We start from the raw sequence: 15,049 nt of genomic DNA, 5'->3' as shown, positions 1-15,049 counted from the left end.
ACATTTCTGAAAAAAAATTAATGTACCTATTTTACTATTTTTTATCCTTATAATTTTAAAAGTTTTTCCCCTTTTTTGAGTGTCATCATATATTTTAAATTTTATATTCTAAAACAAACTATTATTTCTGATTTTTATGGACTGAAATACTCCAAATATCTTGCTTCAGAATATGAAATTGAAAATGTATGATGTCATTCAAAAAAGGTAAAACACTTAAAAACTATAATGATCAAAAACAGTAAAAAAATTTTTTTTTTCAGAAATGTTGTTTTGAAATGACTTACAATTATTATACAAAAAGAATATTTTCGAAAACTTTTTGGAATAATGTGTATAGACACTTGAATGGATCATCTGGTATATATAAAACTATTTTCTTTAGATTTTCATATTAATTTCTTTTACCTTAATCGATTTAATAAATAATAATAATTTTAAAATACAATCAATATACTATGAAGTTAATTAATTTTATAATATATTTATAATAACACAGCTAGGTAATTGTAGCTAGGGTATTGTAATGAGTCAAAATTATTAATTTTTTTCAGTTAATTTGAAAATAATCCTCAAATTGAAATAAAATTGTTTCTAAGAAAATATAGGGATGGAAAAGTTAATAAATTATATTTTGTCCGATATGTAAATTTTTTTGGAAACGTTTATACCTAATATAGTAATACCTATATAATATAGATATACATATATTAAATATACACACCTATACGTATTTGAATGTAAGTAGATATATAATATTGTATAGCATTTAAATGGCTATTGAAGTATTTTCAGGAATTGAGAAATAAATATTATTTAGTAAGTCATAAACTCATAACATATTCAGAAGTGAAATGGAAACTATAAATTACATGCATCAATGTGCTAATGAGAATAAGCATAATACATAGTTTATATTGTTGGTATCCGCGGTACTAATTCCGTAGGCACCTACACCTACATAGTCTAATTATATTGGAATATAACCGTTGGTCTGTTGCTGGTTAGTTACAAGAAAAAATAAAACATGGTCCAAACCACGTCGCATTATTACAACTCATTGAAAGTCACTAGTAGGAAATCTGAAAATTAATGAAAATACGAAAATCGTATACGGAAGCGTCATCTAGTGACAAAAGTCAGTTGGCAGTCACTTTTGTCGTAGATGGTTGGTCGATGATGTTCTTCGCGCACTCGTTGAAAAGTTCATAACGACGACGGTAGAAGACGCTGCCGTTTTAGCCAACATCAGGCTGTATCGACTTGAGTTGGTTTTATAGTTAATAAAATAATACTTAAATCGTGGTTACCGATCAACTTTACGTTTGCAGTTATTCTGCTATTATACGAACGTTTAGATTCATTAATAAATTCTTAATTTAATTAAGTTTTTTAAATAAACTTAGTTGATTTATAATGATACCACAATAAATATAGGAAAGTGAATCTAGTTGGTACTTTGGGGGGGCAAAAGTAAAATTTTTCCAATAGTTTTCAAAAGCGCCGTGAAAAACAAAAGAAAAATTAAGGAAAAACGGGAATTTTTAAGCAAAATCTGTTTTCGAGAAAATTGATTTTGGTTTTTGGTGTAACTTTAAAACGAATGATGTAGATACATGAAATTTTCACTGGTTGTTTATATTTCCATTTTCTATACATGATAAAATTTTCAAAATATTTGTTTTGAGCTGTTTACGGACAATTTCAGTTTCCAATTTAATTAGTTTTTTTTTCTATGAATGTCAATAAAACTTTATTTGTTGAGTAAAAATACTTTAAAATGTAATACAAGGCTCCTACTATATTGTTATGATGAGATTTGAAAAAAATTAAAAATCCTTAGTCACAGTTTTTTTTTTATTAGCATTTAAAGTTCAAAAATTGACAAAATATGTAAAAATCACGAAAATTTGCAAATTATTTTGAGTTGATAATTCGTAAAAATTTTTCTTTTTAAATCTAAGATTTTAAAATGTAATACAAGATTCCTTATATTAGGTTAATCTACCTTTATCAAAAAAAAATGTCTATAAGAAACTCAAATTAAATTTTTATGAGCGTTTGAAATTCTTATTTTTACAACATTTGGTATTCACTCGATTCTTACGTAACGATTTTCTTATTTTGTTTTAATTAAAAAACGAATGACTGTAGAAACTTGAAAATTTCACTGAATGTTTATATTAAAATTTTCTATACACGATAAAAATTTGAAAATAACTTGACTCTTTTTGAGCTGTTTACGGACATTGTAAGTTTTTAATTTTTTTAGTTTTTTTTTCTATAAATATCAATAAAATTTGTTTTGTTTGGTAAAAATAGGCACAATTAGGCACAATTGTTTTTTATAAGCATTTGAAGTTGAAATGTTGACAAAATTTATCAAATTTAAAATTGAATAATTATTTTGTAGTTAAAAATTTATAAAATGTTCAACTTTTATATCAAAGGATTGAAAATTTAAAACAAAATTTCACGTAAATATTTAATTCTGTTACTAAAAATTTTAAGAAATACATAAGCACAGTTTATTTTTATAGTCATTTTAAGTTGGAATTTGGACGAAATTACATATTAAAAAACCTGGAATAACTATTTTAGTTATTTTGTTGTGATTGTATAATATTACTTGTGGGTACTTGAAACTTCTAAAGTATACTATTATATATCTATGATAGTACCACGGTTTGTTGTTGATGTATAACGCGTTACCTAATGGATATTGTGATATGATTAATTTGGAATTTATTATTAATACCTATTATAGATCAATTTTTTTTTAATACTATAGATAAGTATACCTATAATAGGTATGTCTAATATCTAGACTGACAAACCGTCTCCGCTCAGAATCGTTTTTCTTATACAGTGATATTATATCATTGAATTCAAATTTAATACTATCCATTATACAGTGACCCACTTGTAACCTACTGTACAGCAGAGCGACATCCACTTACCCACCTTTTTTTATTTGAAAATTTAGGCACCTACTTATCGATTTGAATACAATAATATCATAATGTGATTATAGCTTTTGACTTTTGAGTCACAATTAAATTATTATTTTAAAATAAGTGATTGCTTATATTATGTTATAAGTTATAACCCTGAAATGTGGGTTCGCTTAAATGGTGCATTTTACATATTATGATAAGTTAGAATAATATGTTAACTTCAATGAAAAAATACTCCACGATCGGGTGGCCAACATCACAAGGAGTTTTATGTGGGCAACTGAATGTACAGATCACGTTGTCAACACTCTATAATTCTGGCCGCCCGTCACATATTATGCTGCATGAGATCCTGGTACTTTTGAGATATGGAAAACTTACTACCTGGTACCTACTTACTACCTAGTACCTAGTACAACTACTTAGTACCCATCAAATTAAATATAATTTAATTGAATGCCTCCGATTAGGACTACCCTGTGGATTTAGCGAATCTGATACAAAGACAAACACCGCGTAGTCAATGTCCAATTTTGCAAGAGTTCGGCCCTTCTGAACTTCTCATAGCGATGACTCGAAAACAGCCGTAAACCGTTGAATGATCAAAATGCACACAATATATAAAATGTATTCTGCGTAATGAAAGATTGAGTACGATAAACGATTGTTCCCTTTTGGCCGAACTATTGAACGCGTACTAGATGTATACACTATACCTATATCAAAGAATTACGCTGGGCGTATTTCGATTTCTTCCCATTTTGACCTTTTTTACCTTCTTTATGCTCCGATTGCTATCTGTTTGTAACAGCTAGGTCGTAAAATGGAGCATGCTTTCCGATTGCATCCAAAATGCAACTATGGAAGAAATATATAGAAGTGTATACGACTGGGTATTGATTCTGAAAAACGTATTTGATGCGAGTGTGAAGAGCAGTAATTGAGGCGTTAAAAAAATAAACAAATGTTTCCACCGTAAATCACAAAACCTCCGCTTGAGCGCTTCCTGGTCAAATTGTGAATCTAAATGATCCTGGGAACCACTCAAACACACACAAACAATTTCACAAAATCGGTCCATTTAGGAATGCACAAAGAACACACAGACGGACATATAAACATTCATTTTTATGTAATTATATTATATTTTATATTATAGACAGGTGGATTAAAAAAAAAACAATTTGTTTAAAATTGTATTCATTTATTTTAATTTAATACCTAATATAATAATATTAAACTCAAAATATGATCTAAGTTATTATTATTAATATTGTTTAACTTACTTTAAACTCTAATGAACACTTTTTAAAACAACTTAATTGTAATTAACATAATAATATATAATATATGCATATAATTATATAAATAAAAAATTAATTTCAACAATGATACTGACATGGTGTAACACTAAATTTAATGATTGCCTCAATAACATCAATTTATATTATTGAGTCTAAATAAAATATTTTACAATTAATTCAACTAAGTTGTTTGGTCTACAGAGCGTTGAATAAGTCGATAAATTAATAATTGTTATTCAACATAGTATGTGGCATTGTGGCAATGTAATAATGAGTCTATAGCGTGTGCACGGGCTTTGTAAGTTGTAATGACATTTTTTTCTAACCTTTTATAAACTTTTAACTTAGGAACACGTATACATAGGAGATAAGATGACAAATTGGTAGACGTTTCCACGAACTTTCAAAATTAACAGCTGGTTTTAAAAATTGTCTCTGGACACCTACAACATTAGTCATATAATATTTCATACAAAATACGGGACAATACGTATACGTTTCATTAATTTACTACCTACCGAGATACATTTTATTACAATTGTGAAATCCGTTTTGATTTATATGGTTCCACATGTTTGACAAAAATGTAAGTTTGGGAGTAACTATGTTGTTATTAATTTTTAGTGTCAATGTAGAAATGCGTACAAATGAAACTAAACAATTCCCAACTGTAATATTATAATTGGGGGCTCTAGACACCACTGCGCTCTGGATTCCGTTTATCCGACGGAAAATGTTCAGTTTTTACCGTAGGTACTACTGCTAAAATAAATATATTTAAAAACATCAAGTCATGTTGTATCCGTCTGTGCAATTGGGTAACAAAGGTTCTTTGTTCAATGGCACCAAAATGTCCTCAACTGGTTTCATTCCATCTTCTTTCCACTCGTCTCTGACCTGAAAATAAGTTAATCTGTTATGTAGGTTTTTATTATTTATAATTTTATTGTCACGACTAGCTTGTATTTTAATTTTATTATTTTTACCTTCTCTACTTTAGAAAAGACTCTCAGTAAATTGTTGCCTGCAAGCTTCTTTATTTGATCCTCAGTCCACGAATGGTTACTCATTAATGATGTTAATAGCTGAGGATAGTGCGATACGTCTTCAAGTCCTTTCGTAGTGCTGAAATCATTTTGATCATATTATATTACTATACAAAACTCTGTTATTAAAATGTAGTTTTTAAATTGTGACAAAAAAGTATAAAAAATATATTTTTAAGATGAACATAATGTTTGGTTTGGTTTTTTATTTAATTACTATGCATATTTACGTAGGTATATTGATGATAAAAAAAAATGTTTAGATAAAACTAAATTTAATATCATTGATTTCATGCTACAATTATATCGACGATGATTAGACGACAAGTGAATGAGACAATGTCAATGCCTTAAAAATCATAGGTGCAGGCGGTGGACGGCACTGGGGTCCGCAGGGGCGAAGGGCCCTTAGCGGACATACGTTAATTTTTTTTTTTTTTATTTGATTCATAATAGTTTTGTTATTATCTTGTATTTAATTTCATATAACAAAATGTAAAAGCCTGGTCCGTCTAGTTGGTACTTTTGGGGGTCAAAAGTAAAAATTTCCCAGTAGTTTTCAAAAGCGACGTGAAAAACCATAAAGAAAAATTAAGGAAAACTGTGTATTTTTTTTGGTTTTTGGTGAAACTCTAAAACAAATGACCGTAAGTACATTACATTTTCACAAAATGTTAATATTAGCAATTTCTATACACCATAACAGTTTCCAAATATTTTGACTTATTTTGAGCTGTTTACAGACATTTACGGTTTCTAGTTTTTTTTAAATATCAATAAAATTTTATTAGTTGGTTAAAAAAGCTTGCAAATTTTATAGAAGGCTCTTAGTATATTGTTTTAAAGGCAGATGAAAAAAATTAAAAATCCATAGCCACAATTTTTTTTTGATAAGCATTTAAAGTTCAAATATTTACAAAATACGTAAAAGTGACGAAAATTTGCAAATTATTTTGAGTTAGAAATTCATAAAAAAATTTGTTTTTAAATCTAAGATTTGAAAATGTAATACAAGATTCATCATAAGTTTGTCTATAGATATAGCTTTTTTAAAAAAAAAAGAATGTCTCAAGAAAGTCAAATTAAATTTTTAAGAGCGTTTGAAATTCATATTTTTACAACATTTGATATTCACTCGATTTCTCATATAACGATTTTCTTATTTTATTGTAATTAAAAAACGAATTTCTGTAGATACTTGAAAATTTCACTGAATGAATTATATAAATGTAATATATTAATATTTTCTGTACACGATAAAATTTTCAAAATAATTTGACTTTTTTTCAGCTGTTTACGGACATTGTCAGTTTTTAATTCTTTTTATTTTTTTTTTCTATAAATATCAATACAATTTTATTTGTTGGGAAAAAAAGCGGGAAAATTTAATGCGAGGCTCCTGATTTATTGTTACAATATCAGTTGAAAAATATTAAAAAAACAAGGGCACAATTTTTTTTATAAGCATTTAAAGTTCGAATTTTGACAACATTTATCAAATTTAAAATGTTATAATTATTTTGTAGTTAAAAATGTATAAAAAGTTCAACTTTTATAGCTAAGGAATAAAAATTTAAAACAAGGTTCCAAGTAAATACTAAATAGGTTATATATAAATTACTTTAGTCACCTTAATATCATCATAGTAGGCTGACTGACCGTTTTCACTCAGAATCGTTTTTCTTATACAATGATATTATATCATTGAATTCAAATTTAACACGATCCCTTACAGTGACCCACTTGTAACCTACTGTACAGCAGAGCGACAACCACTTACCCACCTTTCTATTTCTGGTGTTAGTGTGTTACATACAAATTTTTATTTTTATATTTTATTGTAAATAAATTCAATATATCCACAACTACTATCCTATCTAAAGGGGTAAAAATTCTCATGGTGTGAAGTCAGTCCGACTTATGTATCTCAAGAAAGAGAGACCAATATGCATTTGTTTGCACCTGGGTCTTTGACTCTCTAGTTACGGTACTGGACAATGTCCCACCAAAAAATGGTTTCACACAATATTTTTAAAAGCTCATTACTGTGTTGATTTGAGAGTATATTATGAGAGAATATTGATCAGTCACTCACTTTCCCATGGGCTCGAAAATCTTAATTCTGCTACTACAGTCATCTATAAATGTTTGGTATATTACAGTATATCACACTAAAGTATCGTGTTGTAATATTGCAAATTAGAGGTAGGTACCTACCTATATTACATTTTCCGAACATCAGTGATGAATATTAGCACATAATATACAACAACTATAATTAGGTATCTACCTAATATTTAATAATATCTACAATTTAATACATTGATATTGTTGTCTAATGCCTATAGTATACCTAATATGTTAAATTTTATTGTTTTAGTTGCTAAACTGGAATTATTATTGTAAATCGGCTAAACAGACTTAAGTCTGACAATCCATTACCCGCAGACCGTAGTTGCTGCATTTATTACACGTATTATACATCACGAATCGCGATTGAATGAACCAAATATTGTGTTGTGATTCCATAACATTAATATAATTGAAAGGTACCTATATCGCACATTACAGTTTAAACATAGACCGTGCAATTTTTTATTTAGTATAATTATATAACAACAACAGTATATAATATCATGATGGGTAGGTAACGGATAGTCTGATAATATTCATAATTCAGTACCTTCATTAATGATGGTATACGAAATTACGAATAGGTACGCATTTCATACATAACACACGCGCGTTTATTGGACATAACAATAATTTCACGTACACGAACTGGAAGCTAATAATTATTTAAATTGGCGTATAGCTTATGGAGATTTAGATTTAGCAATATTGATTACCTACAATATACGGTTGAATATTTATTTTCAAACGTTTAAATATTTTCAAATATTGATACCCATAGATACCACCAGAAAAGTAGTATAGACGATAAAAATGTTCTCATGAATTTAAAACAAATTTAGGTACTGCAGAATTAATGTATTCAAGAATAGCTAATTGGTAGGACACTAAACACCAGTATAGATTATTTTGGAGATTGCTTTCGACATTGTTACCACTATTAAATTTACATAATTTAAGGAATAAACATAATTACTAAGAAATTCAATGTATTATGCTTTATACTTTTATTGAATTGTTAAGTAGGTTTTATTAAAAAAAATTATACAATGAAATAAAGTATAAACCGATTATATTATGTAAATAAAAACAAATGTTATAGGTTAGGCCAGGGGTCTCCAACCTACGGCCCACAAGCCGGATCCGGCCCGCCAAGCTATTTAATATTTTGAAAATAATATATTAGTTTTCATTGTTTTTAATTTATTTTTCTTTTGGAACTATTCATAACAACTTATAATAGTCATACATATATAGTATATACTAACAGTTAACACTGACTAATAATAGAAAAACTCGTCCAAACCAACATTGCCAACATAACTTCAGCTTTAAGTTCATATCAAATATCGAGCTCATATCAAACAACAGTTTCAAAGACTATTTAAAGGAAACTAGTCTCCAACAATTTTACGCCATGTTGCCAGAGGAATCATTTCCAAATCTCAAAAAAACATGCGCGTGAAATGATGTCGATATTTAGCTTCACATACTTATGTGAGCAGACGTTTTAAAAAATTAAATACGTCAAATCCAAGTGCAGAACTAACAGTGACGAACATTTACAGTGGATGCTATTAATTGGAACCACAAAGTCTGATGCAAACTATCAAGACATTTAAAAAAACAAGCTGTTCCAAACGTCTCATTAAGTAACTTACTCGTATCATAATAAAACAAATTTTGAATTTTAAAATACAAAAATAAAATAAATAAAATAAAATAATTATATAAATAAACATATATTTTTCGAAATAAATCTTATCTATTCCTCAATTTCATAACCTAACTATTTCTCGAAAAATGTAGGCCCGCGATGCTAAAGCGTATCTCAAATTTGGCCTGCCGTAAAAAAAGATTAGAGACCCCTGAGTTAGACAATACCTAATGATGACATTTGTTTTAGACATGAGATATTGCCTACACATTGGCTACCTACATCAAGTTAGAGATTTGAATAAATTGCTTATAAAATAATAACATTGTATAAAATTACAGTTGAATATTATCATTTTATACTTAAATATCAAAATTATTTCAAATAGTATTATTCTTACTGGTTAATTCCGTCGTAACCAGCACCTAGACCGACATGGTCCTCCCCAGCTACGTTTTTAATGTGGTTAATGTGAGCTGAAATGAGCATGAAAAGAATATCATTTTATTTTAACACACTAAAAATTAGAAATAGTCAATAGGTACGCACAATAGTTGATTTGGGGGGGGGGACGCAGGGGGACGGAGTCTCCCATTCTTTTTAATTTTTTTTTTAGCGTACTCTTTCTATTTATTTGAAATGGAACGCTGGGAATCCAACATAAGCCAGTGAATTTGTAAATCGTGATTTCCTGATGCCAAATTTACTTAATAGGTACACAATATTTTATATTGTTATTATATTTTATTATAGCCTGTAAGTTGAATTAATATTATAAATTACAACAAAATAACTAAAATCGTTATTTTTATTTTTATTCGTTTCTATTGTGATAGCTGATGAACAAAACGTGAGAAATTAAAATCCCATTTTTAGCGGTTTTTTTGTAATTTGTCGGTGGTTTTTTCCGTGGCATTAAATAACTATCGAAAAATTACCCCCCCCCTATAGTAAGTCTTTTTCTTTCTATATGTATTTGTCAAATAAATTTGATATTGTTTTGGTGTGATAAGTTGATGGGTGAAGAAGGAGGTGTGGAGGGCTTTGCACGACAATGTGACGATTAATTTTGTGTGAAACGCTCGTTTATCCAACATCAGCAGAGTCCCCCTTCTTTTTTATTTCCAAATCAACCACTGGGTACGCATATAGCATATTATGCTATTAAGTACATACCAATAACTTGATCCAAAGTTGATGTAGAATTACAGCTTATAAAATAGGAATAGAAGCTCACCATAACTATACCGTCGTTTAAGGCCTAAAATTAAAATAGCATTAACAACGTGATAAATAATAATAATATGTAGGTATTCACTCGAATTAAAATATATATAAATATGTGTGCAAGCTTACCACTAGTTTGAGCACGTGATCAGGAACATTTCTCAATGAAGTGCATAATGAATATGCACACGAATGTGAGAAGATTACAGGTGCTAAAGTATAGTTAAGTGCGTCTTCCATTGTTTTGACGGACGTGTGACTAAGATCAACCATCATTCCAAGTCTATTTAATTCTCTGAGAACTAGCTACAAAATAAAAATAATAGTAACAATAAATAAATGTATAGGTTGCACGAATCATAAGAATACCTAGGAAGTAGGTATAGTATAATACTATCATTATTTTAATAATTAATACTTGGTTATATTTCGTTTATCTAAATAAAAAACTAGCATTTTTCGAAAATTTCATTGTGATTTATGATGTATTGAGCAATAATTGTTAACAGATAATCCCACACCGGTGACTGGTCCAGGGGGGAAAAGGGGTATCGTATATTCAAGGCCCCGCATAGCTGTAGTTTCCCTATGTTTTACACTGCGCTTAGCAAATGTTTGTACTTTTTGTACTATCCCCCCCCCCCCCCAAAAAAAAAAAAATACAAAATAGAAAACACAAAATAGAAAACACACTAATAATATAATTAACTTATTTTTTAAAGTAAGTTATCAATAGCAAAGCACATTGAATAAAATATCATATTTATGTTGTTAAATCAATTAGGATAGGTATTGTAGATTTAATATCGTATGAAAATGAAAACAGTATTTATGTATTTATAGTTAAAACATGTACGACCATTACTAGTGTTCCGTTCATTATCTTCAATTACTGTCAACCCTTTTCACAGCTATCGTTTACTCATATATGTATTGGACACTCTTTAGCGTATTGCAATATCTATGCCATTCGTTAAAAACGTGTAATTAGTTTTGTGAATTTTTACGTTGTTATTTTCTGTTGAAAGATGTCGATTCAAACGTTGAATTTTGAGGAAACTATATAATGACAGCAGCATGACGTACCTACCTAATACCTATATGGCTATACGCATATTATGTTCGAAACGGTATTATAGATGGTTTCAAAATAAACACAAGAGGTACAATAATAATACCTTCCTTTAAGTTATTACTATGAAATGTGTGTTATAAGTACTCTTTTCAAGTTTTTGAATATGCGTGGGTACAAAATAACTTTTCAGGCAATCGTATTACCCCTCACTATCTCAATCGTTATTTATTTCAATTATAAAAGGAAAAACCCTTTGATTTTAATCGTATAATTTAAGTTCCGAAATGAAAAACTAAATGGCATATACATTCCATTTGGCGCGTGTTTATATTGACATGTTAGCACACCAACTAGGTACATGGTGCATTGCAGTATTTCAATACGTGAAATAAATATGAGATTGCGTACTCTACTAATACTAGCGTAAATAAATGGCGATGGCACAATATAGTATGATCGGTTTTGATTAGAAATATAGGTAGGAACGCGTTAAGTGGTATTTAGCATATTAGCTGGGTTTTTTCTTTTCAAAAAAGGCACTTTTAAATGTTTTTATTCATTAAACGATATAATAATATAGTGAATTAACTGAAATAATTATTTAAATTGAGTATTAAATTATTTAATTTAACGAACATGAATAATAATAATAATAAGTAATAATTGATTATAATAATTATTATGGTTAATGTTATAAGTAAACATTTACCGAGTAGGTAATGAAAATTTGTTTTACTTGTATAATGAGATTTTCGAGCCTATATGTATGCAGTATGCTGTCCTTGACGATATATTAAAATATATAAACGTGTACAAATATTGAAATATGAGTTTTTTATGGTAGGCCCGTACCTGTATTACCCATATTATATTAATTCCACTGAACAGACGAACAGTAATTTATGCATAGGGTCAAGTAAGTATAACTAGCATACACCAATATTACTTTGGCTTTAAAAGTTTAAAACAAACGTTATGATAGTATAAAATAAATAATTTATTTTATAATGTTTAATAGGTATTAATCACGTTCAATGATTAATATAAGTATAATATCGAAATTGTTGTTAATACAATAATATGTTATGGCGCCGATTCGTTTTTCCCTCGCGCTCTGTCATTAGCTAATAAAATATCCCCATCAATAGATTTTTTTGATTCTAGTCGTAATAAATTTGAGTCCAATGTTTTATTAATATTAAGATGTATTAACGATGTTTAAAAGTTATTAATATTTTCCATTTAAGTAATTAGTTACATTTCTGTACTTGCACTTTGTATTGTTTTTTTTTTTTTGTAATCATTTTTGTTTATTGTAATCAAAATATATAAGTTTCCGTTCTTGTAATTTGTAAACTGAATTATACCTTATATTCAAAAGGCTCAAGCCCGTTAAATCAATAATAAATAAATAAATAAATAAATATATAATTATTTATATCATCTATTATGCATTGTGCGTATACTTACCAAACCAAATGGAGATAACCCTTGATGTTCATTCTCTGACGAGTCTAAGCCGGAACAACAGCCAGCCCTATTAAAAATAATAAATTAATATACATTATACGGTAATCTATGGTGAGGTTACAACAGTATAGTTATTATGGAATATTTCCACAAACTACCTAACATAAATTTTTTTTGTAAAACATTCTAAAAAAAGTATTATCTTAAAAAATTGTCAGAATTATTGAGATACGAAATGTGTCTATCCCAAAAACTGTCAAACGTATTGACAAAGTGACAACCATTCCAATCGGCAATCTTTATGTTATATCAATGGGTCAGTTGTGGTATGTACTGTACACAATACAAACGGGGAGGGATAGTTCATAATATATTGTTTGGTGGAGCAACCCGCAACTAAATAAACGGCGTCTCGTCACCAACTGAGTATAACTTATCCCCCTGTCGATTCTCGGTTGTATATAGGTAGTATGTGTAAGTGGTGGTATAGGTATAGGTCGGTTTACAGTTCGATTCGAAGAATAAGAGTTGCAAACCGACTACCGAGAGCTGATTCACGGCACGCCCGTTTCCAATTGTAACCTCCTACATAATAATGAATGTACATTTTTAAGTAAACAGAGTCCTTTAATGCATTTGTTATTTGTTTATATATGTGTTATTGTCATGTTTGAGCGGTGCTTATTTAATATCACATCTGCATTGGCATTAAGAAATTATGCGGGAAACTTTTTTGTATAAAACGAGATAAATAAAAAAAATTTAAAACTTTACATTTACCTTTGTCGGCACTCTTTATTCAGACGCATCGGATACAATATAATAATTACACAATGTGAAACCTTATAATAAAATATACTATTTACATAATAATATGATATTATACATGATGCTATTATGATTGAAGCACTTTTTCGTTTGACATGGACTTCAGGATGTAATAACTATACGTATATACTTCCTAATTAAATCAGTTATTGATTGTAAATTATGATGAAAACTCGAATCCTGGCGCAACCAGTGGTTACTCGAGTCACTTTGTATGTAACGATGCAACATTACAACATATTATGTAGAACTATAATTAAGCACAAATACATGTAAAAACAACCCAATATAGCCCTTCTTGAGACAGAAGGATAACACAACCATTGAAATCGGACCACAAAAACTTGCACTCGAAAATCCGTACTGTTGTTATTAAACAAAACCCACTCATTGACTAAATATTATATTAATGTATATATTATATTATATATCTACTAAAGCCGACTGAACAACCGTACTCCAAGTATTAGTATGTAAAATCTAACTTTAGCAATATTCATACGCTGTATAAACGTATTTAAATAGCTCAGAACATAAATTAATGAACTCCAATGTGAAATGCGATGGACAAAATTCAGTATATTAATAAAAAATAAAGCATAATCTTGTATGTATAATAATATTTAATATATAGAGTAGGTTAGGTAGATCCTCAAAAAATGGAAGAAGATGAAAATAACGTTTTTTTAGGCAAGTACCTATGCACCTAAAATATAATAATTTATAATACCTAAATTACCTATATGGCTATATACATAAATCATAATATGTGTGGTCATAAATAATATTTTTTTATGAAATACGGCTTATTATCGTGTATATTGATTTTAACTGCATATTATAATCCTTCAAACATAATATAGTTACTAATTTAAATGCTACTGGGGGTACCTACAGAAAATCAGATTTGAAACCATGGTAACTCAAAAAATATCTTACATGTTTTTGGACCGGGATACGATTTGACTATATCCTTAGTCCCTACACCGTGGCCGTAAAACGACTACAAAGAAGCAGTTTAAAAAGAAAAAATGTACGACAAATGAAATGTAGACGCCACAATAGTCGTAAACATGTTATATAACATATTTTTTTATAGAATAATATTGTCTAATGTCAATAGGCAACAATACGCTTATGCCAACGCCAAACGAAACGTTTTTGGAAATACTGCAAAAGCTCGCGTAGTATATTATATTTCAAAGGTCTGGCTAATCTAACTTTCGGTGGTGGCCAAGAAAGTACGAGGGTGCGTTATCCTTTATTACTGACCGTTATAACATCGTAAATAAAAACCGAACGACGAACGTTCGTTGTCGATTAAACCCTAAACGGCCGCAGAGTAGAATAGC

At 28.8% G+C, this 15,049-nt stretch overlaps 1 protein-coding gene across 1 annotated transcript in view; it reads right to left on the bottom strand.

Moving 5' to 3' along the window:
• Window positions 1-5,000: 5,000 nt before the first annotated feature.
• The window catches only part of LOC100160151 (dipeptidase 1), a 143,604-nt gene continuing 133,555 nt past the window's right edge, over window positions 5,001-15,049 (bottom strand). Inside the window, exons 7-12 of the mRNA XM_029487999.1 lie at window positions 12,870-12,936; window positions 10,454-10,630; window positions 10,274-10,358; window positions 9,498-9,573; window positions 5,248-5,386; window positions 5,001-5,158 (exon numbers count right to left, since the gene is read on the bottom strand). Coding sequence (XP_029343859.1) covers window positions 5,048-5,158; window positions 5,248-5,386; window positions 9,498-9,573; window positions 10,274-10,358; window positions 10,454-10,630; window positions 12,870-12,936 — 655 coding nt within the window. The 3' untranslated portion in view covers window positions 5,001-5,047. The remainder of the gene's footprint in view (window positions 5,159-5,247; window positions 5,387-9,497; window positions 9,574-10,273; window positions 10,359-10,453; window positions 10,631-12,869; window positions 12,937-15,049) is intronic.

The sequence above is a fragment of the Acyrthosiphon pisum genome, chromosome A1 (genome assembly GCF_005508785.2).
Source record: "Acyrthosiphon pisum isolate AL4f chromosome A1, pea_aphid_22Mar2018_4r6ur, whole genome shotgun sequence".
Classification (NCBI taxonomy): Eukaryota; Metazoa; Arthropoda; class Insecta; order Hemiptera; family Aphididae; genus Acyrthosiphon; species Acyrthosiphon pisum.
The sequence above is the reverse complement of the archived record's forward strand: the minus strand, read 5'-3'. Positions and strand labels throughout refer to the sequence as shown.